Source organism: Bos taurus, chromosome 14 (assembly GCF_002263795.3).
Source record: "Bos taurus isolate L1 Dominette 01449 registration number 42190680 breed Hereford chromosome 14, ARS-UCD2.0, whole genome shotgun sequence".
NCBI lineage: Eukaryota > Metazoa > Chordata > Mammalia > Artiodactyla > Bovidae > Bos > Bos taurus.
In genome coordinates this window covers 33,433,487-33,459,643 of record NC_037341.1, presented here as the reverse complement: position 1 = coordinate 33,459,643, position 26,157 = coordinate 33,433,487, and the positions used below count along the sequence as shown (strand labels likewise).

General features: G+C 42.8%; 1 protein-coding gene across 8 annotated transcripts in view; it reads right to left on the bottom strand.

Moving 5' to 3' along the window:
* The window catches only part of SULF1 (sulfatase 1), a 199,113-nt gene that overhangs the window by 17,000 nt on the left and 155,956 nt on the right, over positions 1–26,157 (bottom strand). For all 8 annotated transcript variants that reach the window (XM_059874426.1, XM_025001836.2, XM_059874425.1 and 5 more), the window contains 6 exons: positions 9,988–10,201; positions 5,560–5,812; positions 3,801–3,897; positions 3,284–3,378; positions 1,602–1,667; positions 248–420 (listed from right to left, as the gene is read on the bottom strand). In XM_059874426.1, coding sequence (XP_059730409.1) covers positions 248–420; positions 1,602–1,667; positions 3,284–3,378; positions 3,801–3,897; positions 5,560–5,812; positions 9,988–10,201 — 898 coding nt within the window. The remainder of the gene's footprint in view (positions 1–247; positions 421–1,601; positions 1,668–3,283; positions 3,379–3,800; positions 3,898–5,559; positions 5,813–9,987; positions 10,202–26,157) is intronic.

The following is a 26,157-nucleotide window of genomic DNA, read 5'->3' as shown; positions in this document are numbered from 1 at the left end:
TCCACTCTAGTATTCTTGCCTGGAGAATCCCATGGACAGAGGAGCCTGGAGGGCTACAGTCCATAGGGTCACAAGGAGTCAGACATGACTGAAATGACTTAGCATGCATGCATGCATGCGCAGCGTGTGGGATCTTAGTTTCCTGACTAGGGATCGAACCCTGGCGCCCCTGCATTGGAAGGGCAGCGTCTTAACCACTGGACCAGCAGGGAAGTGCAGGAAGGAGCACTTAGATGGAACGACTCACGGTTCCAGAACGGGGCCGTCTGCCAGTGGCTGTTGTCGTGTGTGAAGCAGGTGAGGCCGGGGAGGCTGCACTCCTCGCCCTTGCGCTGCCTCCTCTTCTCCTTCCTCTCTTTCTTCCTCCTGCGGTTCTCCTTGTAAAGCTGCAGTTTGCTGTCTACTTCCTGAGCAGCTTCTCTATTTCAACAGAAGGGACGTTTAAATGATCAGAAAGCACTTTCTCAAGTAAGAACAGGTTGCTATGAGTCTCACACACATATTCAGGCATAAGATAACAGACACACAATAATAGATGGCCTTAAGTTTTCAGGGCTTCTCTGGTGGCTCAGATGGTAAAAAAATCCTCTTGTGATGTGGCAGACCTGGGTTTGATCCCTGGGTCGGGAAGATCCCCTGGAGAAGGGAATGGCAACCCACTCCAGTATTCTTGCCTGGATAGAGGATAGAGGAGCCTGGTGGATTACAGTCCATGAGGTCGCAAAGAGTCAGACACAACTGAGCGACTTTCAGTTTAAGTTTTCAGAGGGCCTCAAAGCATGGAATATAATCAGTGATATTGAAGACAAACTCATTAAGTGACAACACCCTTAGCATTTTACTATCTCAACAGGATCAATATTTTCTTCCTTACTGAATGCAAACATTGATGGAAGTAAATGTCAATGTGAATCAGAAGATTCCAGTAGCCTTGCCCTTTGGACAAGTGGCTCAACCTCCTGGCAGCTCAGTATCTATCAGCCATGAAATCAATGATTGGTTGGATTAGATAACTTGAATTAAGTTTCTAGAATTCTACTGACAAATCCTACAAAACAGGCTTGGAAAGAATTTTTTTAAAAAGTGTTTTTACTTTTTCAATTTTTCCATGAAGGGCTCAAATTTTGTTGAGGCTCAAATATTAAATTCCTCTTATATGCTAATTTTACTATTATTTTAAAAAGATGTCGATTTCTTCCAGCTTTCAGAATTCAACATGATTGCAGGCTGCTCTACAGAACACAGGGACCTAATTCAGTGAGTCCATGTGTCGTGATCACTGCCCACAGAAAGCAGTGCATGGAGGACAAGCCAGTTACCAGCCAGTGTATCGTCAGAGGGAACACAGTGTATTGTCAGAGGGAACACGTGGAATTAGATTACAGCCCCATGTGATGCCCCCTCATGGGATTCCAGAAGCAAGGATTGCCTCTGTCCCTTGGCAAGATGTGGGCTTGTTTTCAACTTCTTGAGCTAATACCCTCCCAGCTGCATCTACTTTTCTCAAGCCGCATCACTTGGAACAGAGTTCCAGTCCCCTTTCAGAAACGCCCAGCAAACAGTCCCTTCACTCCCAGGAAATGTAGCAAATGGTTACTCACTTGAATGGGTGAAGGTGGCTCTTTAATTTCTCTTGCTTTTTCACGCCTTTCTCTTTGTTGTAATAGCTGCAGGCAAGAAGGTTAAAAAGTGAGTTTGCTCTCAAAATGGATTAAAGATCTCAATGTAAGACCAGAAACTATAAAACTCCTAGAGGAGAACATAGGCAAAACACTCTCCGACATACATCACAGCAGGATCCTCTATGATCCACCTCCCAGAATATTGGAAATAAAAGCAAAAATAAACAAATGGGACCTAATTAAACTTAAAAGCTTCTGCACAACAAAGGAAACTATTAGCAAGGTGAAAAGGCAGCCTTCAGAATGGGAGAAAATAATAGCAAATGAAGCAACTGACAAACAACTAATCTCAAAAATATACAAGGAACTCCTATAGCTCAACTCCAGAAAAATAAATGACCCAATCAAAAAATGGGCCAAAGAACTAAATAGACATTTCTCCAAAGAAGACATACAGATGGCTAACAAACACATGAAAAGATGCTCAACATCACTCATTATCAGAGAAATGCAAATCAAAACCACTATGAGGTACCATTTCACGCCAGTCAGAATGGCTGCGATCCATAAGTCTACAAGCAATAAATGCTGGAGAGGGTGTGGAGAAAAGGGAACTCTCTTACACTGTTGGTGGGAATGCAAACTAGTACAGCCACTATGGAAAACAGTGTGGAGATTCCTTAAAAAACTGGAAATAGAACTGCCTTATGATCCAGCAATCCCACTGCTGGGCATACACACTGAGGAAACCAGAAGGGAAAGAGACACGTGTACCCCAATGTTCATCGCAGCACTGTTTATAATAGCCAGGACATGGAAGCAACCTAGATGCCCATCAGCAGATGAATGGATAAGAAAGCTGTGGTACATATACACAATGGAGTATTACTCAGCCATTGAAAAGAATACATTTGAATCAGTTCTAATGAGATGGATGAAACTGGAACCTATTATACAGAGTGAAGTAAGCCAGAAAGAAAAACACCAATACGGTATACTAACGCATATATATGGAATTTAGAAAGATGGTAACAATAACCCTGTGTACGAGACAGCAAAAGAGACACTGATGTATAGAACAGTCTTATGGACTCTGTGAGAGAGGGAGAGGGTGGGGAGATTTGGGAGAATGGCATTGAAACATGTATAATATCATGTATGAAACGAGTTGCCAGTCCAGGTTCGATGCACGATACTGGATGCTTGGGGCTGGTGCACTGGGACGACCCAGAGTGAGGGTATGGGGAGGGAGGAGGGAGGAGGGTTCAGGATGGGGAACACAGGTATACCTGTGGTGGATTCATTTCGATATTTGGCAACACTAATACAATATTGTAAAGTTTAAAAATAAAATAAAATTAAAAAAAAAAGTGAGTTTGCTAATCATGCATTTCATCAAATAGTTCATTTATAAAATGGAAGCAGAATGGAAGGTAGGCGGTTACTTTGTTATATGTAACAGTCTTAACGGGACTTTTTTTTTAACCTTCTGCTTGGGTTTATGACATATTTAATTTGACTGAAATGGTTTAGATTGTTATAATATGCATTAGGGAATTCCATTTATTAAACTTTCTATTGGTGAAACAGAGGCGAGCCCTGTGCGTGTCACTGCAGCTTGTGTTTTGAAGATGATTCTGTGGTGGGACACGCACACACACCTCTGTTTACTGCAGCCACACTCCTCAGGCTTCCTTCTCTTCAGATGCCCTCTCACTTCTCTCAAATTCTTAATTTTATCTTGCAAAGCTTCAATCTGGAAAACACACACACCAACAATGACATCATACGGTCAAGATCTTCTATACGAGGTAACTTTCTTTCCGCCCCGTTTTCCGTGATCCATAATTATAGCTATTCATCTGAGACAACAGTTTGGAAACAAGCTGAGCACAGACTAGGTCTACCTCTCTATACCGTCCAATGTGTTATAATAAGCATTAATAGCTGGCTCTTTCATAATCGAATCATTCTGCTCACAGAGATTTCAAGAGGTCAGGCTTTTCTCACTGTCTATTTTGCTTTCCGTCAGGACTATCACTGTATCACTGGAGAAAGAGAAGCACCTTGTTCTTCTATTTTCCACCTAATTATAAAAAAGGATGCGCGTACACAGCAGGGCTGGCGAGCAGAGTTTGCAACTGGAATACACCTGCCAATCACGTGGCTTCAGCTCACCTCTTTATCAATGAAGGCCTTGTGGTCCTTCCAGGCTCTGGCTGATTGATAAAGTTCTCTCTCACAATGGATTGTATCATTTGGAAGAATAAAGCACCTGCAAAAACAAGCTACATTAGAAATAGGTTTCTAGTCTAGTATCATAAAACATTAGAGGGACTTCCCTGGTGGTCCAGTGGTTAAGATTCTGCATTCCCAATGCAGAGGGTAGAGGTCTGATCCCTGGTCGGGGAACTAAGATCCCATATGCCACGTTGCCAAAAAGTAAAACACAAATAAATTTTAAAAATGCACCTAATGCTGGTTCCGAGGCTCTTTGGAAAACACTTAAAAAAAGGCAAGTAGTTTAAAAAAAAAACATTAGGAATAGCAGAGGGAACTTCATTATCTAAATGCTTAACTTGGATGTTAGCATTAATTTGGAGCTGAGCCATAAACAAGGATAAGTGGGAATATTTCCTGGCAACTGGCAAGGTCAAAGGATGGTGTCAGAGAGACATCATCACAAAGTGAGAGGAAATATTTAAGCATCACCCCAAACTCCATTTCTGAAAGCCCCACCAAATACTGTACGAAAAGAATGAGGTTCTCACAGCCATAATGGAAGTGACTGACTTGAAGAAATACAGAGTTAGAAGGGGTTTATTAATCCAGCCCATTTTGTTATAAAGAGCCTGACTGAGGGGCCTCTTTCAATGTGAAGTAAGAAGCAGCCCCAGGGATGGACAGCAGGTGAGATGGGGTCGGGGGTATCAACACTGAAAGAGAAACCAAGCTGGGTCTAAATCTTTCAGTATCCAACCGTAACCATCACAGGAGCCTAGAGACCCTTGTCCGAAAGATAAAAGTCCTGGCAGTCCTCATGGCACCCTGCCTCCCTAAAGATGAAATGAAAAGAAAACAAAGATACTGCTAATGCATTTGGAAAGAAAAGACTTCTCTATCAAGAGAGCACACAGATTTTAGAAAGATGAACAGGGCAGTCGGTCAAAGCCGAGGAGGAGTCATCTCCCCCACCCCACCTCATCTCTGTGATTCTCTGGGATCTGGACAGGTCAGGTGTTTCTGATCTCACATCCATCCCCAATCTACACCATCTTTCTGGAAGCTTCTCTAGGACCCAGAGCCCTCCCTTGGGCTGTATTTCATCTCTGAAGTCCTGAGGGTAAACTGCTCTGAGCCACGGTGACCAGGCAGCACGGGGCACCTCTGCAGTCCGGGTAGTGATTTGTACGTGTTTTCTAGACCCCACAAAGGTAACCGCTTCAGAGCAGAACTCCATGCCTGCTAAGTCAAGATGTGACAGCATCTCTCTGTCTCAGGGCCCAGCTGATCAGCCCTCACGTGATACCGACCCAAAACAAAAACAGTCCAAATCTATGACAGTCTGGACTCCTGTTGCTTCTCACTCAGTCGTGTCTGACTCTGCGACCCCAGGGACGATAGCCCACCAGGCTCCTCTGTCCATGGGATTCTCCAGGCAAGACTATTGGAGTGGGTTGCCATTTCCTCTTCCAGGGGATCTTCCCAACCCAGGGATCGAACTCGCATCTCCTTCATCTTCTGCACTGTAGGCGAATTCTTTACCATTGAGTCTCCTGGGAAGCCCCTCTCTTAATTCTTAACCCTCAGTTATCACGTGGTCTAGCACTCGGACACTGCCCTGCTGAGCGATATTACTTTTTGCAATGGGGAAAAATCATGACAATATGGAGGGATGGCTTTGAACTCAACCCCCGTGACCACAGAGCCTTCTTACTTGTGCGTCACGCGGACGGTGGTGGGCAGGCCCACGACATTGCCGCTGTCCGCCAGCATTGTGTCCCCGTCACCATCGCCAGTCGCCTGGTGGCCTCCGGGCCCCTGGCGGCCTTCATCATGACGCTTGGCAATGTTTCTTGGCCGCAAGACCTGCAGTTCTTCTTCTTCCAGGTTGATGTCATATATTTCGCCTTCAAATTCGACTGACAAGGAACGTGTCTGCCGGGTATGGACAAATCTGGGCTTGTACTCTGGAAAGAAGGGAAGACAAATTAACACGAACATCCGGGTATAGTTCAGGAGGGATGAAAATGATCGCCAGGCTTGGGGAGCATTTCGAGGGGGGTGAGCAGCACACACGGCCTTGCTAGCTGGCCCGAGGGAATTCATTCGGGAAGAGGCAGGCTCTGGTCCAGGCTTGAACAGCGCAGAGTGGTGTGCTTTTCTGGACCTTAGGCCCTTCATCCCTCAAGTGAGGTAGTAGGTCAAGGTGATCTCTAAGACTTTCTGCTTAAGGTAGGCTGTGAACTTCTACTGCCTTAGTCACTCAGTTGTGTCTGACTCTTTACAACCACATGGATTATAGCCCACCAGGCTCCTCTGTCCATGGGATTCTCCAGGCAAGAATACTGGAGTGGGTTGCCATTTCCTTCTCCAGGGGAACTTCTATTGAGTTGGCTAAAAATTTGTTTGGATTTTTCTGTAAGATGGTATGGAAAATCTGTAAGATGGTATGGAAAACGAACTTTTGGTCCACCCAACATTGTTTTCAATGTGAACTACAAGGCAGTTTGGATAAAACTATAAATAATAGTAATGACTATAATTTAATAAAGCTTTTGCTATGTATTATTTCCTTCACACATGTGTGCTAAGTCGATTTAGTCGTGTTCAACTATGTGTGACCCCATGGACTATAGCTACCAGGTTTCTCTGTCCATGGGATTTTCCAGGCAAGAATATTGGAGGAGGTTGCCATTTCCTTCTCCAGGGGATCTTCCCAACCCAGGGATGGAACCCACGTCTCTTATGTCTCCTGCGATGGCAGGCAGGTTTTTACCACTAGCGCCACCAGGGAAGACCATTTCCCACGTACATATTTCTAATGCACAATCATGAAAGACAAGTATTATGATAATAAATCCTCACATTAAAACAAAACACGATCAGATTGTCAAAACAGGCTCATGAATGTGGTGTTCTCATCTCTATGTTATGATGAGAAATCTGAGGTTCGAATGCTATGCATCTTTTGCAAGGTCATGCAGCCAACAGTTGTGGGGGCTTGGACTATAAACTATCAGATTCTAAAGATGACAAAGTCGCCCCTTTTTGACTGGGCTGCCTTTTCAAAAAGGTAAATGGCTCAGATAATGAAGAATCTGCCTGCAACATGGGAGACCTGGGTTTGATCCCTGCATTGGAATGATCACCTGGAAGGGAATGGCAACCCATTCCATTATTCTTGCCTGGGAAATTCCATGGACAGAGGAGCCTGGCAGGCTACAGTCCATGGGGTCGCAAAGAATTGGACGTGACTGACTAACACTTTCACTTTCAAATGTTCCAGACACCTTCTATTTGCACAAATAATAAAAGATTGCTCTAAGAAAAAAATTGAACTTTGCAAATACTTTCATCAGCCAATGGACTAATGGCAGATGGACCTGGCAGATGGAGAAATAATGCTGGGGGGAGGCCAGTATGGTTTCTGGTCAACATAGACCACTGTCAAAACTCATTGTGGGCTAGGTAAGAGCTTTAACGTGCAAACATGGGCTCCTGCCGCTCAGATGCACTCAGGCTCTGTGGGGGCGCACTCAGTGCTCTGATGTGTCGACCCTGCTGCTAAAGTAGGAAGAAAGGGCACACATAGGCTGCAGAATCAGAACCATCTTGCTCTCTGCTGCTCTGAGATGGAATGCCTCTTTGAGGTAGCTCACTGAGAGTGCTCATGAATTCCACCGTGACGGAAAAGAGGAGCATCCAACCCCTGTTCCCCACACAGCTCGCAAAAAATGGCCCTAGACTTCTCCGGCTTGTGCTCAACACAGAAAAATCAGTGTGCTTTACAGTCAGTGCCTGGGGAGTAACACTGAAGTTCTTGGGAGAGAAGAGGCTGCCTCCACCTTCAAGCTGGACACTGGGGATGGTTTCTGTTAAGGGTGAGGGTCTGGGTCCTCTCCTTTGTCATTTTCCCATTAGAAATCTTGGTGTGAATTATTAAACCTGGCATTTTCTTTCAGGAGGAAAGAAAATCTCCCAAGTCAATGATTTTCAGCCTTTTGGATTATCGATTCCTTTAAAGTTTTGTATCCAGAAACGTGCATATATACACAAAGAATATACTTAAAATTTTGGATAAAATTTTAGAGGGCTCAGTGGTCATGTATGGATGTGAGAGTTGGACTGTGAAGAAAGCTGAGCACCGAAGAATTGATGCATTTGAACTGTGTTGTTGGAGAAGACTCTTGAGAGTCCCTTGGACTGCAAGGAGATCCAACCAGTCCATCCTAAAGGAGATCAGTCCTGGGTGTTCACTGGAAGGACTGATGCTGAAGCTGAAACTCCAATACTTTGGCCATCTCATGTAAAGAGTTGACTCATTGGAAAAGACCCTGATGTTGGGAGGGATTGGGGGCAGGAGGAGAAGGGGACGACAGAGGATGAGATGGCTAGATGACATCACTGACTCGATGGACATGAGTTTGGGTAAAATCCAAGAGTTGGTGATGGACAGGGAGGCCTGGCATGCTGCAATTCATGGGGTTGCAAAGAGTTGAACACGACTGAGCAACTGAACCGAACTGATGATCCTATACAGTTCACCTGTGGAGTCTGAGTTTAAGAAGTCTGTTCTAAGGGCTCCCGTTGTTCTAGTCTATGATTTGATTTCTTGGTTCAGAATTTAATGTATTTTGCTTTTCAAAATGGGAGAGGGAGAGGGTGGGAAGATTTGGGAGAATGGCATTGAAACATGTAAAATATCATGTATGAAACGAGATGCCAGTCCAGGTTCGATGCCTGATACTGGATGCTTGGGGCTGGTGCACTGGGACGACCCAGAGGGATGGTATGGGGAGAGAGGAGGGAGGAGGGTTCAGGATGGGGAACACATGTATACCTGTGGCGGATTCATTTTGATATTTGGCAAAACTAATACAATTATGTAAAGTTTAAAAACAAAATAAAATTAGATTTAGCAAAAAACAAAAACAACAACAACAACAAAAAAAGTACATAAAGGCATTATCACGGAAATGTCACTTTTCGTACTTAGCCACTAGATGGCACTAAACTCTCATTCTTTTATGGAAGGTGCCGCTTCATAGGAATCTGATAGCTAGCTGCCTGATAAGAGTTTTTATAAAAATGCTAGGCAGTGCTTTTCATACTGAATTCGACTAGTTAGACCCTACAAATCAATGAGAGGAATTAGAAAAACACATTGTCCTAAAGCAGACAAGCTTTTTTTTTAAAAAAGCATGCATGCTTCTCTTATTAGTTAAATGCATAAGCCCTGAATTTTTCTTCCAGTATACAAAGAAAGCCAGATAACATTATCATTTCCAGAAAAAAATGTATACAAGTCTGAGAAACTCCTAGTAGTATATAATCTATGTTTTCTTTCTTAGTATTCAGTTGTTCTGATCTGCTGTAGATGTAAAACAGAAGAATGCAATGAATATCTGGATCCTCATCACTCAGGAAAACAAACTATTAAAATAACTATGCCTCCCATTGTACCACGTTAAATTTAATGTTTTATAGTGAAAGTGAAAGTTGCTCAGTTATATCCGACTCTTTGCGATCCTATGGACTACATACTCCATGGAATTCTCCAGGCCAGAATACTGGAGTAGGTAACCCTTCCCTTCTCCAGGGCGTCTTCCCAACCTAGGGATTGAACCCAGGTCTCCCACATTGCAGGCAGATTCTTTACCAGCTGAGCCACAAGGGAAGCTCAAGAATACTGGAGTGGGTGGCCTATCCCTTCTCCAGAGGATTTTCCCGACCCAGAAATCCAACCAGGGTCTCCTGCATTGCAGGTGGATTTTTACCAACTGAGTTATCAGGGACATGCACATATACATAAATAATTTTATGACATATTTTTTAGCAATTTATACTGTTAACTCATCTTCTAGCTGAAACTTCAGATTTTCATTTTCTTTTTTAAGTATGCATATGTTTGTGTCTGCCGCTTTTACAGAGTATATTTTCATTCTAAGCTTAATATTCACAAAGCAAAATTTCAAATGACCTCAGCCTTCATATTTTAAACAGAACCATTATTTGCTTTTAGCCCCAAACCTATGCATTGGTGATATTTAACATGTAGATGGATCAAGGCTTGTTTGCCTTCCTAACGGCCAAGCCTGAAAGCCTCAGCCTGCCACCGAGAGGGTCACAGGCAATGGCTTACTTGGGGTCCCCTGGTTCCGCAGGAACTGCCTCTGATTCTTTCTCTGGCTCCTGCTGGCCCGATACCCGGACTCGCCACAAGTGCACTCTTTGTCCTTGTCGTGGAAGCCACGAAAGAGGGGCCGCGTGCTCTGTCGGACAGCGAGCAGGTCACCAGAGCCCTTGCACTTGTGAATTCGAAGCTTGCCAGACGTGTCCTCGACGCACTGCCACTTCTGCAAGAGCCAACGTGAGAGCCAGTTACACACCCACATCAGGTGTTTCTGATTAAGGACTGCTGCTTTTGTTTTTAGAACCCTGGCAACACCGTTAAAAAGAGCGCATGAAAAAAGGCCAGCTTTCAAGTGACCCTGGAATAAGTTGACTCCTGCTCTCTTAGTTCTTTCCTTCACTGCAGGCGAATACAGATGACCACGAAATCACAGGAAATCAGAACTACCTCAGTGACACCAGAGCCAAGAATTGATACATAAATCCTCAGCATCCAGACTAAACAGTCTTGAATGAAACATGGAAAAGCCCTTCCTTAACTCACCAAGCCTCAGAGCACAGCTGTCAGGGCTGTTTTCACCAGACCCGTCTTTTTTCTGGAAAAAACAAACTTGGCTGCTTTGTTCTCTGCCCTTGAATTTCTAATTCGAGGCCAGTAAGAGTGGCATATGAGGAAGACAGAAATGAATTTAACCTGAGTCCATCATGGCGAGCCAAATTTCATACACGGCAGACAAGAACATTTGCTTCTCTTAGCTCAGGCGGTAAAGAATCCGCCTGCAATGGAGGAGACTTGGGTTCGATCCCTGCGTCAGAGGGATCCCTGGAGAAGGGAATGGCAACCCACTCCAGTATTTTTGCCTGGGAAATCCCATGGACAGAGGAGCCTGGCAGGCTACAGTCCATGAGGTGGCAAAGAGTCAGACACGACTGAGCGACTAACATGCATACACACATAGACACGAGCAGATGAGCCGGGCTTCCTCTGTGACTTTTCTTATCCTTCTACAAACAGTGCACACTCTTAATTGGAGGCTAATTACTTTACAATATTGTGGTGGTTTTTGCCATACACTGACATGAATCAGCCACGGGTGCACATGTGTCCCCCTATCCTGAACTCCTCTCCCTCCTCCCTCCCCACACTATCCTCTGGGTTGTCTCAGAGCACCAGTTTTGAATGCCTTGCTTCATGCCTCGAGCTTGCACTGGTCATCTGTTTTACATATGGTAATATACATGTTTGAACGCTATTCTCTCAAATCATCCCACCCTTGCCTCTCCCACATAGCCCAAAAGTCTGTTCTTTACATCTGTGTCTCTTTTGCTGCTTTGCACACAGGGTCATCGTTACCATCTTTCTAAATTCCATATATATGTGTTAATATACTGTATTGGTGTATCTCTTTCTGACTTACTTCACTCTGTATAATAGGCTCCAGCTTCATCCACCTCATTAGAACTGACTCAAATGCATTCTTTTTTTATAGCTGAGTGATATTCCATTGTGTATATGTACCACAACTTCCTTATCCATTCGTTTGCCGATGGACATCTAGGCTGCTTGCATGTCCTTGCTACTGTAAACAGTGCTGCAGTGAACACTGGGGTACGTGTGTCTCTTTCAATTCTGGTTTCCTTGATGTGTATGCCCAGCATGGGGATTGCTGGGTCGTATGGCAGTTCTACTTCCAGTTTTTTCAGGACTCTCCACACTGTCCTCCATAGTGGCTGTACCAGTTTGCATTCCCACCAACAGTGTAAGAGGGTTACCTTGCCACTAGGTTTTCTCGTTTGAGCTTTCTATTAAGATAGCTACAGAGGTGGGACCTCCCCGGTGGTCTAGGGGTTAAGACTCCATGCTTCCACTGCAGGGGCCGTTTGATCTCCAGTGGGGGAACTAAGATTCTGCATGCTGCACAGAGAGGCCAAAAAAAAAAAAATATATATATATATATACACAGCTACAGAAATTTCCAGCTTAACTCTGGATGAATATGACACAGCATCACATCTCAGTGCCCCCTCCTCCATTTTATGGGTATCAAACCTGGCTGAAATAATAGCTCTTTGCCTGGGGGTTATTTCATGGGATCCTCTATAACTGACTTAAGAGCTGATAATCTTCCTATTTTCCCTTTTCTCTCCCTAAAATATTAATCTGGCAAAAGGGAAGAATAATGACATTCATTTCAAGTTGATCATGGTTGTTACAACATGGTACAATATAGAGTTATCAAACTTTTGTGTTTTTTTCCCCCACATCCATATATGAGTATCACCTGTGTACAATTTTTTATTGATATTTTTTATCTTTAAGTGAAGAGTTAGTTGCTCAGTCACATCTGACTCTTTGCTACCCTATGGACCGTAGCCCACCAGGCTCCTCTGTCCCTGGATTTCTCTAAACAAGAATACTGGAGTGGGTAGCCATTCCCTTCTCTAGGGGAATCTTCCCAGCCCAGGGATTCAACCTGGGTCTAAAGAGTCAGACATGACTGAAGTGACTGAGCATGCACTCCTGTACTGCAGGCGGATTCTTTACCATCTGAGCCACCAAGGAAGCCCCTTTTTCTTTCAAATGGGTGTATTTCTAAACTGTGGACAAAGCCATAATACTTGTAAAATTGTGTGTTTGTTGTGCCAGTTTTATATTTCAAATATACATGAAAATAAATGAAAAATGATTAGATAAAAGATGTTTTTTCAGGCCTTCTGTGAAGTGATCTCATGTATCCCCTTGTTATACCTGTATCTTTGAGGACTATTTTGATGCAAGGTGAAGTTTGACACTGACACTAGTGTACAAAATGGTGTGCAGCCCTTCACAATGGACCATCATGCTGAGCCACAGTTTGTTTTCTCTTAACGGAGTCACATGCTTTCCCAGGTGGCACTAGCGATAAAGAATCCGCCAGCCAATGCAGGAGATGGAAGAGATGCAGGTTCGATCCCTGGGTCAGGAAGATCCCCCTGGAGAAGGGAATGGCAACCCACTCCAGTATTCTCACCTGTGAAATCCCATGGACAGTGGAGCCTGGCGGGCTACCGTCCAGAGGGTCGCAAAGAGTCAGACATGATTGAGCGACAGAGCACACACGTGGCGTCAGTAGCTGCAGAATGATCACAGCAGCCTTTGCACTTCTACCTGTGCGTGCTAAACCCTTCAGTAGTGTTTGACTATAGCCCGTCAAGCTGTTCATGGGACTCTCCAGGCAAGCACAGTGGAGTGAGCTGCCATGTCCTCCTCCAGGGGACCTTCCCAACCCAGGGGTGGAACCTGAGTTTTTTGTCTCCTGCACTGGCAGGCAAGTTCTTTATCACTAGGGCCACCTGGGAGGCCCTATCACAGAGCTCCCAAATCCCTGCTATCTAGAACGTGTTCTATAATTTCACTTTAGCCCCTATACACTCTGTGCTGTTGAATTAAACTATTTCAACACACCAGGTAACAACCTTCTTTAGCAGTTTGGCCAGAATGTTTTGAATGTAAATCTCTGTCCAGAGAAGCAGGAGCTCAAGAGACAAGACAAGTAACTACCTATTTACAAAACCAAGAAAAGGCAAGAAGTCAAGAATAATCTAAGGACCAACTAAATTAGAGATGATTTAACTTGACTCAAACAACAACAACAAAAAAACCAAACATGAATTCAAATTGATATGGCACATGGGAGTTATGAATACATCTGATCAGTGGTTCTCACCTTGGCTGGACACTGGGATTTTTCCAAAGCTTCCCTGGTGATTCTAATGTGAAGCTGGGTTAAGGATCACTGCTTTAGATTCACAACTGGTTATTGGACCTCTTTGCAGTGGGATCCCACAGGAGGGCAGAAGGTATACTTTTAGGTCTAAGGAGCTCAGGTAGATGGCCTTTGAGAGGGATGTGCATATTTTTGAGTGTGAAGCAATGTACTGATGTGACCCGGTTAGAAAATGGCTCCAGTTGAATAGATGGACACTCCCAGCTCATCTACAGTGGCAGAACTACGTGCTTTATGAGTAACCAGTTCTCCTCACTCTCTCCTAACCCTAACCCTTTGTTGTTGTTCAGTCACTAAGTCGTGTCCGACTCGTTGTGACCCCATGGGCTGTAGCCTGGCTCTTCTGTCCATGGGATTTCCCAGGCAAGAATGCTGGAGTGGGTTGCCATTTCCTTCTCCAGGGGATCTTCCCACTCCAGGGATCAAAAGCAAGTCTTCTGCATTGGCAGGTGGATTCTTTACCACTGAGTCACCAGGGAAGCCAACCCTAACCCTTACCCTGATCCTAACCAGAACAGTTAGTTGATGAATGACACAATCTTCACACATTCTTAGCTGAAAACTGCATGGAGCTGGTGCTATGCAGTTGTTTTTTTTTTTTTAACATGGAGATCAGTGCTTTCTAAGCTTGGGTTTGCTGCACTGTACTCCTAGATATGGCCAATTCGCTTGAGGAGGTGCCAGGAAATTCTCAGAAGAGTTCTCGGAGGGCTTCTCTGGTGGTCTAGGGGTTAAGAATCCCCCTGCCAATGCAGGGGAGGTGGGTTTGAGCCCTGGTGTGGGACGATTCCACACGCCCAGGAGCAACTAAGCCCTTCAACCACAATTACTGAGCCCAGGTTCCTAGAGCCTGTGCTCCACAAGGAGAGAAGCTGCCATAATGAGAAGCCTGTGCATCGCAGTGAAGAGTAGCCCCCGCTCCCCTCAACCAGAGAAAGCCCATATGCAGCAACAAAGACCTAGTACAGTCAAAAATAAAAAATGAAATTCTTGCTCGTGAAAAGGGTCTCAAAAAAATAATATTTCATAGCTCCAGAATGTTTGGGAATCAGTGGTGCTTGAGTTTTTATATCATGTATCTGTCTTAAATCCAAGTGGTATAAGACACATCCATCCACCTCATGCATTCAAAAACCAAGTGTTGATTACTTAATGTTTGTAGTAGCAAAAGAAGACATCAGTGGATTCAACTCACAGCCAAGCAGAAACTTAAGAAATACTCTATTTTTTATCAGACAGAAAAATGTGGCTCTCTTTATTCTTAAAAAAATGATGGCTTTATGTCTTTCTGTGTTCCAATTTATATCAACTTCAGTGCAAACACTAATTTGTAAAACACAACTGTACTGAAAACCTTCCTTAGTTTTAAAACCACAATGCATTAAAAATTTTCTTTTTTTGTCCTGGAAGAGCTGAGGGGACAAGTAGATTTCTGTAGAAAAATATAGGCAGAATTTTTAGTGACTTATCCTATTTGGATTACAACCCATTAGCCAAATTCCTTGTTGATTTCCGATGGGACCGAAATGAACAAAAAGTGTGTTTCTTTCCTGAAGAGTTGAATTTAATCCCATCTAAGGTCTAGCATGGTCATTGGCACAGATGACATATCATATAAAATCAAACATACATACATACATACATGCATGTACATATATACACATGCGCATATACATATACCCCCAAACACTACTTATATATACATTCTTGTATAATACAGAAGTCATTGACAAAAATGCCAATTATTTCCTGTACCACGGACTCTCTGAACAAGTCATTGACCCTATTAGATAGAGTAATTAGCTAAAGGCTTTGAAAATCTCCTTAGTGGCAAGCATACTAGGAATTTTAATGAAATGTAATTACCACACGTGGGCCACAGTCATTTTAGTGTTCTATATCATGGCAATTTTTATGGCTGAGCAATAAAACCTGGAAATAGCAGCAACTCAAATGGTCATCTTACTTGGAGAGTTTATAGACGGAGGTGGAGAAAGAGAATTTTTAAAGGAATAGCTCTGAAAACTGCTGCAGATCATTTACATGCTCCTGGTAATGAGATGGTTTTCCAGTGCAGAAGAGTTGCTGGAATCAGATAAGAGCGTGACTTCAGGTAAGGCTAATGGGACCTGAAGTACGTGCCCCTCCCGAAATACAGATGTCACACTGCCTCGCTTTTATCTACGCTCTTGGACTTTTTTGGTAAATCGGTTAATGGCCAAATCCAGTTTTCTCCATCTTCTCCAACCACTTACTCCTGCAAATTCCTTTCCTGCTTTCTGGGACAACATCAGTTCAACCCTCCTCCTCCTCCGTCTCTGACGTCTTAGTCTGTGTTGATAATTTAGCACATTCATTCCACAAATACTTCCGGACATCTACCATGCGCAAGGTGCTCGATAAAACTATTTCAGTAATTCCAAAGTTATTATTATTTCATGTGAGCCTTTCCAACTATGCTGAAACTTGGGATGAAGGGGACGGACCAAGCCTCATTCATGAATCATTCCCTGAGTTTAACTCAGCATTTAATCACTCTGTTTAGTAACTGTGTCTAAGTGCTTTGGATGGGTTATATTGGGTTGACCAAAAATCTTATGGAAAAAAAATGAATTAACTTTTGGCTGAGACAATATATAAGTGAAGGTAAGACACACCTGAGGAAGAAGAGAAGGTTGGCTCTTTTGTTCAAAGAATCATGTGTGCAGCTGTTTGGGTAGAATCCAATCTAAGGGGAGATGTCACATTATCATCACCTATTAAACTCTTACTTGATACCAGGTACTGGTCTAAGGTGTTTTATATAAAAATTTATTCATTTAATTTCCACAATAACCTAAAGTGCTATGCTGTGCTTAGTCTCATCCAACTTTTTGCGACCCCATGGACTGTAGCCCACCAGGCTGCTCTGTCCATGGGGAGTCTCCAGGCTAGAATACTGGAGTGGTTTGCCATACCAGGGGATCTTCCAGGGGATCTTCCTGACTCAGGGATCGAACCCAGGTCTTCCACATTGCAGGCGGATTCTTTATCGTCTGAGTCACCAGGGAAGCCCAAGAATACTGGAGTGGGTAGCCTATTCTTTTTCCAGGGGAACTTCCCAACCCAGAAATTGAACCAGGGTCTTCTGCATTGCAAGCAGATTCTTTACCAGCTGAGCTACCTGGGAAGCCCAATCTAAAGTACTACCATAATTCATTTATTAGAGTAGGACTTTGTAGCACTGAATATCACCTATCTTCTGCCTGGGACCTGGGAATGGCATTTCATACTCATATTGATGTGGCTTATTGGAAAAATCTGGACTTTCAAGCTAGAAAAGCCCGATTTGAATATGTTAAATTTATCACATTGCTAGATACCAAGGGAACATTTCGTGCAAAGATGGGCTTGATAAAAGACAGAAATGGTATGGACCTAACAGAAGCAGAAGATATTAAGAAGAGATGGCAAGAATACACAGAAGAACTGTACAAAAAAGATCATCATGACCCAGATAATCACGATGGTGTGATCACTCACCTAGAGCCAGACATCCTGGAATGTGAAGTCAAGTGGGCCTTAGAAAGCATCACTACGAACAAAGCTAGTGGAGGTGATGGAATTCCAGTTGAGCTATTTCAAATCCTGAAAGATGATGCTGTGAAAGTGCTGCACTCAATATGCTAGCAAATTTGGAAAACTCAGCAGTGGCCACAGGACTGGAAAAGGTCAGTTTTCATTCCAATCCCAAAGAAAGGCAATGTCAAAGATTGCTCAAACTACCGCACAATTGCACTCATCTCACACGCTAGTAAAGTAATGCCCAAAATTCTTCAAGCCAGGCTTCAGCAACACGTGAACTATGAACTTCCTGATGTTCAAGCTGGTTTTAGAAAAGGCAGAGGAACCAGAGATCAAATTGCCAACATCCGCTGGATCATGGAAAAAGCAAGAGAGTTCCAGAAAAACATCTATTTCTGCTTTATTGACTATGCCAAAGCCTTTGACTGTGTGGATCACAATAAACTGTGGAAAATTCTGAAAGAGATGGGAATACCAGACCACCTGATCTGCCTCTTGAGAAATTTGTATGCAGGTCAGGAAGCAAGTTAGAACTGGACATGGGACAACAGACTGGTTCCAAATAGGAAAAGGAGTATGTTAAGGCTGTATATTGTCACCCTGTTTATTTAACTTATATGCAGAGTACATCATGAGAAATGCTGGACTGGAAGAAACACAAGCTGGAATCAAGATTGCCGGGAGAAATATCAATAACCTCAGATACGCAGATGACACCACCCTTATGGCAGAAAGTGAAGAGGAACTCAAAAGCCTCTTGATGAAAGTGAAAGTGGAGAGTGAAAAAGTTGGCTTAAAGCTCAACGTTCAGAAACCTAAGATCATGGCATCTGGTCCCATCACTTCACAGGAAGTAGATGGGGAAACAGTGGAAGCAGTGTCAGACTTTATTTTTTTGGGCTCCAAAATCACTGCAGATGGTGACTGCAGCCATGAAATTAAAAGACGCTTACTCCTTGGAAGGAAAGTTATGACCAACCTAGATAGCATATTCAAAAGCAGAGACATTACTTTGCCAACAAAGGTTCGTCTAGTCAAGGCTATGGTTTCTCCTGTGGTCATGTATGGATGTGAGAGTTGGACTGTGAAGAAGGCTGAGCGCGGAAGAATTGATGCTTTTGAACTGTGGTGTTGGAGAAGACTCTTGAGAGTCCCTTGGACTGCAAGGAGATCCAACCAGTCCATTCTGAAGGAGATCAGCCTTGGGATTTCTTTGGAAGGAATGATGCTAAAGCTGAAACTCCAGTACTTTGGCCACCTCATGTGAAGAGTTGACTCATTGGAAAAGACTCTGATGCTGGGAGGGACTGGGGGCAGGAGGAGAAGGGGACGACAGAGGATGAGATGGCTGGATGGCATCCCTGACTCAATGGACATGAGTCTGGGTGAACTCTGGGAGTTGGCGATGGACAGGGAGGCCTGGCGTGCTGTGATTCATGGGGTCGCAAAGAATCAGACACAACTGAGCGACTGAACTGAACTGAACTGATAGAATGGGCAGCAAGTCAGTTACACCATCAAAAATTTTTTTTTTTTTTTTTTTTTACCATCTAAATTTTTATAGGGTCATGAGCAGTAAAGGTAACTCATAGGAAGAACTCAGCACATGGCAGGTACTCAACAAAGGTAGCTGCTATTACTATTATTATTTTTGCACACACACACTTTATTATTTATAGAAATTTACCTAATGGAAGCTTCATGAGAGGTAGTCATTTTTAACGGGGATGAGTATTGGGTTAGGGATCTGAGGACCTCAATTTTAATTTTCTTTTGCTGCTAACTCTATGGCCTAGAGCAAACTGCAGCATATCTTTGTTCTTCCAGATTCCACATCTGGTAAAATAACACTTATTCCTCCTGGCTTCAAGGATCTGTCATGAGAATAAATTGTTGACCATTTTTGGAGTTCTGAAGAAAAGATGCACTATAGGAATCTGAAGCAGAACTATTATAGATGACCTTTAACAATGCCTACCCAGTCCTTGGGCAAGTCACCCTTCCCTGGTTGTAAGCTGTCTTAAATATAGTAATTAGTGTTTCGTGGGAAGGTTGCAAGCTTCGAATCACACGGATCTTGTTTTGAACAGACTTGTCACCCTTCTAACTGTGAAAATTTGGTCAAGTAACTTTCCCATTTAAACCTCATATTTACAATGGGCATAATATCTATTTTTAGAAGAGTTTTCAGGTGAAAAAATGTCCCATGTAAAATGCTTAGGACAGTGACTTCCCTGGCAGCTCAGTGGCTAAGTCTTGCGCTTCCAATGCAAGAGGTGTGAGTTCAATCCCGGTGGGAGAACTATTAATAAGATGCCATACGCCATGAGTTGTGACTCAAAAAAAAATGTTTAGCATAAGTATTAGATGATGATAGAATTCTGGGTACTTCCCTTTCCTGAAGTAACCACTTGAGGATCATTATAGTTTCTATGTTTCGAATTGTATATATTTCTCAGATTGATTAAGAATGCCCTGTAAACTTATTCAGTAAGTGTTGTCTTACTAAGTATTTAGTAAGATACTTGGTCATATCTGACTCTTTGCAATGCCATGGACTGTAGCCTCTGTCCATGGAATTCTCCAGGCAAGAGTACTGGGGTGGATTGTCATTCCCTTCTCCAGGGGATCTTCCTGACCCAGGGATTGAACCTGGGTCTCCCAAATTGGAAGCAGGTTCTTTACCATCTGAGCCACCAGGGATGAGTATAAAAAATCTTATTTATATAACTTATACCCATTTTCATGAGTAAGAAAAAAACTGGTGACAACTTTTTCGAAGGTACACTGCAATGAAAGCTTAATTTTATATACATATATGCACATGCATTAATTCTGTTATTATACTCCCTATTACATGGATTTGGCTCTAATGCAGGTCGGATTATATTCTCTAAGATGTAACAATGATATACTAATTTTCTATAACCTGGTTATCTGTTAACCCAGTGCCGACATCATGGGAAGCAGTTACCTGCATGAGGACATGTGTTTAGAATTTTCACCTGGGATTATTGTTGTTCAGTTGCTAAGTTGTGTCTGACTCTTTGTGACCCCATGAACTGCAGGACACCAGGCTTCCCTGTTCTTCACTATCTCCTTGAGTTTGCTCAAACTCATGTAGGATGAATGTAGGCAAATGGGTAAAAGTGGTCAAAATATACAAATTTACAGTTATAAAATAACCTCCTGAGGGTGTAATGTATAGCATGGTAACTACAGTTAATAACAGCCTAGTACATATTTGAAAGTTGCGAAGAGAGTACATTTAACAAGTTCTCAGTACAAGAAAAACAAATTTTAACTGTGGGGTGATGGATGGTAACTAGACTAATTGTGGTGATCACTTTACAATATATACAAATATTGAATCATTAAACTGTACACCTGATACTAATACAATGTTATATATCAATTATACTTGAATTAAAAAAAGAGTTTTCATCTCAACACTGAGGAATATGGCCATATAAACATCCTTGTTCAAATTGCTACTAGCTCAAGTTATTTTCAGACTTTCTCACAAACATGAAATAGAGTTATTTGTGCTGAAGATATTTATCTCCTGCTTTCTCTGAGATGGGGTGAAACAGGATGGGGCAGGGGTTGGAAGGGGGAGGGAAAACCAGAAAAAAGATAAAATGTTTCCTCCTTTAGATTTTAATGTGAATAACCATTTGTAAAAGTCGCTGTTGGAATGTTGGAAGAAGTATGGTTCTTGCAAACGAGGGAAAATAAGATTGGTGAACTGACCTTGGCTAACAATCAAGAGCCAGTATTTGTTGAGTGCTTGCTATGTGCTGGGGACTCCTGCGATACATTTAACTCCTACAGTCTTTTGCAGCAACCCCTGGAGGCAAGTACTATTTTATGCCCATGTCACAGATGAAGAAACTGAGGCAGAGTTAGGGTAAGTAATGTGCCTGCAGTCACATGCTAAGCGAACAGCTTGGATGCAATCCTGGTCGATGAGGACACCGATACAAAAGGGGATTGGTTTGGGGCAGAATGTGAGGCTGCCGATAGGTTGAGGGAAGGACCTTGGGAAGGCGGAGGTGAGAACTAACACGCAGGAGAGAACGTTATGCTTGAGACACATAGACACTGTTATGCATGAACAGACAACTAATGAGAATCTGAAAAGACCCTGATGCTGGGAAAGACTGGAGGCAGGAGGAGAAGGCAGGATGAGATGGTTGGATGGCATCACTGACTCGGTGGACATGAGTTTGAGCAAACTCCGGGAGATGGTGAAGGACAGGGAAGCCTGGAGTGCTGTAGTCCATGGGGTCCCAAAGAGTCGGACACGACTCAGCAACTGAACAACAACTTAGCTGATTCACTTTGCTGTACAGCAGAAAGTAACACAACATTGTAAAGCAACTATATTCCAATAAAAATGAGTAAGAAACAGAGAGACAGAGGGAAGAGGGGAACCTGACCAGGGTGGGCACAGTGGGAAATGAGAGAGTATGAATTAAATAAGCTGGGATCACATTATGCAGTTGATGGGAAAAGCGTCTGTCCTCAACGTTTGTTTCTGAGTTGTTTGGAGCATTACTAAAGATGGTTTAACGTTTAACCCTGTGATTTGTGTTCTGAAAAAGGCAAAGAAGCCAAGCACCTAGGGAGATGACCGGCCATTCGGCCTCATCCTTCAGTGCAGGCTAAAGAGAGCAGGAGACTAGCCTTCCATATTGAGGCTAGTTGAGACTCTCCCTGTTGAGATGAGAGTTGAGCCAGAGGATGGCATCTGGAGGCTCCATATTTCTGGCCGATTTCTCTGGAGCTCAGAGAGCCAGGGCAAGGGGAGGTGGGGAGGGGATGGCCACAAGCCATGTTGTGATCTTCACCAGGGCTCAGCGGGTTTCTGGAAACAGGCAGTGCATTTCTGGCACACTAACAATTCTAGCCAGACCTTCCTGGCAAATGCCTTTTTATTCCTGCTCTGCAGCTGGTCACAAAGGGTCAGAGGGACCTCTGGTCAGAGGGATAATTTTTGGATGACAGCATAGATCCTGGCACTAAACCAGTTTACACTCAACAGGCTACATTTTAATTTTCTTTGCCTGATGCTGAGGTCTTTTCAGAATTTTAACAGATCTTTGATTTTGTATTGATACAATAGTAGAAAGGCAAACTAAATTACAAAGATGCTGGAATTCAATGATTTAACAAAAGGACATGCCATTTGCTCTATAAAAAGAAAACAAGTTGCTTTTTTCCTCGTAAAGGACAGAGAATATATGTATTAAATGAACTTCAAAATGGAATGCCCAGGGAATTTCTCTTTTATGTAACTCCTATTTAAGAAATCAATATCTATACCTAGAAGAGGAACAAAAAATGACCACCCTCCCCCAGCATGAATGGTTTTCAATCTTGGCTGGTCAAAGGAATCACCCAGGAGCTTGAAAAAACAAAACAAAACACTGCCACCTGGGCCCCATCCTCAGGGATTCAGATTTAATGTGTCTGGGCTGAGATTCAAACATGGGCATTTCCAAAGGTGCTTAAGTGATTCTAATCTGAGGTCATGGTTGAGAGTTGCTACCCTAGATGCTGTGAGGGATTCATGGAGGCAAATGCCATTGACAATTTCAAGCAGAAAATCTACTGTCTTACATTTTTGCAGAGGCAGGATGTTCTGGGGAAGAAAAGATTTGAACATGAAGTGAAGAGATGCAGGTTTTGACATTGGGTTGGTGGCTTAAGTTTTCTGGATCTAAATTTCCTTATTAGGAAAAGGATACCATTTGATCAGAAGATTTCTAAGCCTCCTTCCAACTTTGACATTCTTAGATTCCAGATCTGTGGTTTGTAATGCTGTTAAAAAACACACATGCCTTGACCATCCCTGCAGACATGTTCATCTGATTGGTCTGGGGCAAGGCTGGACATCAGTATTTGCAAAAGCTCCTCAGGTGATACTGATGTGCAGAAGAACTGAGCATCACTGATCTATGTTCTCCATTGAACCAACTTCAGATGAAGCTGAGCTTGTACATGACTGTGTGCATGCGTGTGTGTGTGTGTGTGTGTGTGTGTGTATAGTGTGCACATAAGTAAGCGTGGGGGTGTCACACCAGCTGAGAGAGTGATGGGAATTCACACTCAGCCTTGTATTAACTCAGAAACATGGAAGTAATGCTAACACATATGTCCATGCTGTCTTAATTACTCCGTGCTGGTTGTTTAGTTCACATGATGGAGACGTGATGCCAAATGTCTGGGATTCTGGCCCATTTTCGTTCCCTATTGGCTTCATAGGAATGAAAACAACAGGTAAGATGGCCTGGAACAATACTCACACACTACTTTAAAGCTCACCTAGAACTTTACATACATGATGGCACTTTATCCTCCCAAGACACAGATCAATTTTCTTTCCAGAGACAGAACATCCAAGACACAGGAGAAACTGTCTTCTGAAAGAACATACAACTGGAAGGGAGTGGATGCCAATATTCTAACCCAAACCTCTGAACTTCACACTGCTCCTTCTTTTATTTACTCCACTTCCTGAATCCACATTGACCGTACCAAACCATCCTAGGAGACCAGACATGGGGTCTGTTGGAGGAGTGAGGGGAAGGCACTATCTTTTGGGGGATTAGGAGTGAAGTGAATCAGGCTAATGGTGCTGATTTTTCCTCTACATTCCATGGAGAGTCAAACCAAGGGTGTTCCCTTTGAAGGAAGGCAGCTAACCTTGGTGAGAGCAAGAAAAGCAGGGCACAGGCCAGGTGTAAAACGCATGTCAAGGAAAGAAAACCCAAGCAAGTCAGTTCAAGACTTGGCTGTCATCTTGATCCTGAACAGTCTCATTATTCTGGACTTTTTCTTCCCTTCTAAAAGCCAATGATATAGTAAATAAAAAGACAATCTTCAGGGACTTCTCTAGTGGTTCACTGGTTAAGAATCTGCCTTCCAATGCAGGGGACATGGGTTTGATCCCTGGTCAGGGAGCTAAGATCCTACAACCTCAGAGTGACAAAGCCTGCATGCCACAACTACTGAACCCTTGCACCACAACTGCAGAGTCCGTGGCCACAATGAGAGATCCTGCATGGCACAGTGGAGATCTCATATGTCGAAACTAAGATCCAAAGCAGCCAAGTAAATAAATAAAAGGTAACTTTATTTAAATCATTATCATAAATAAATGATAATAAATGAAAATTTATCATTTTTTAAAAAAAGGTAATCTTCAAAGTAGAGCCAAAAAGAAAGAGCAAAAAACCGACATACAAAGATTCTATAGAATATAACCAAGCTATGTCAGGTTGGACTTATAGGTTTAATAACTGCCTTGAAGAGGCTCAAAATTTTCTCAAAGTTCTCAGCTTCTAAAGGCATGGTTTGCCACCACCTATAGAGAGAAATCACCATTGTGCCGAGTGTAATTCTTTGCCCATTAATTCAGGCACTTCTCAAAGAGATCATTGCTAATGTTCTTATATACTTATGTGAAAGTGAAAGTATTAGTCACTCAGTTGTGTCCAATTCTTTGTGAGCCCATGGAACCTGCCAGGCTCCTCTGTCCATGGGATACTCCAGGCAAGAATACTGGAGAGGGTTGCCATTCCCTTCTCCAGGGGATCTTTTCGACTCAGGGATTGAACCCAGGTCTCCTGCACTGCAGGCAGATTCTTTACCATCTGAGCCATGTGATAGAAACCAAATTCAGAGTGATTAACAAAGCAACAGAGGAAAATTCCAGGGAGCCACGCATGAAAACATTTCATGGGGGCAAAATGCGTTTAGAAAACTATAAAAAAAAAAGCAAAGTGAAGTTTTTAACATAGTTGGCATTTAGCAAATGAGTGAAGAGCTGGGGCCAGTAATCTAGTTTATGCTGTGTTTGCCCTTGAGGACATAAATTAAAATTTCAGCATGAGCCATATAGAGAGGTTTGCAAAAGTGTATACTGAAAGGTAGGCCATGAACCTTATCTTCAAAGGGTTATAAGTCTCTCCACTTAGCTGAAATAGCAACCAGATCACTAATGTGCATGAGATATATTTAACACTGAACATTTCCCACTCCTGAATAGAAGTAAAATTAGTCTATTGAGGCTGCCTCATAAAAATCGTTTTAGAGCTACAAAACAATTCTGAGGTTTTAGTCATAATACTACTTGGAGCTTCCACAAGAAGGATTTGGAGACTTCAAATTAAAATATAATGAATAGGTCTAAGCTTCTCCACTAAACACTTGAAAATTAAGGCTTAGCAGAGTGCTATGAAGGCTTGGTTTTATCCCTTAATTCAATAGCCCTCCCTCCTCACCTTTTTCCACTTCAAAGAGATTCCTGTGTACAAAAAGACACAAGGAAATACAGAGCGGATGAGGGTCAAGTAGTTTATTATGAACATCTATTCAATATGGTTAGATGCCATATAAAAAGCGTATAAGAAACGAGGCCATTTCAATAATAACTGGGCTACCCATTTTATGAGTCTGATACCTTGAACTGGTGTTGGCTAGTTGTGTGACTATCCAGAGGTCAGATTAAAAAAAGGAAAGCAAAGACAGAATTGAACTTCTCTTCCTCTTGTTAAAAATTTACCTTGGAAGGCATAAAGTGGCCCAAGTTTTAGAATAAGACAATTTATGGATTCCCAGATTGTAAAATGAAAATGACTATGCCTCTCTTGACAGGGGTGATGATTAAATTGAGCTAATGTGTATAAAACACTGCATACAGTGCCTTACAGATTGGGAGTTTGGGATTGACATATACACACTGCTATATATAAAATGTCTTTCCATAAAAAAATAAAAGATGTGTTAGGCTCAGCATATTAACAAAAGGCAAAAGCTCAATAAATGTTATTTTTTCTCTT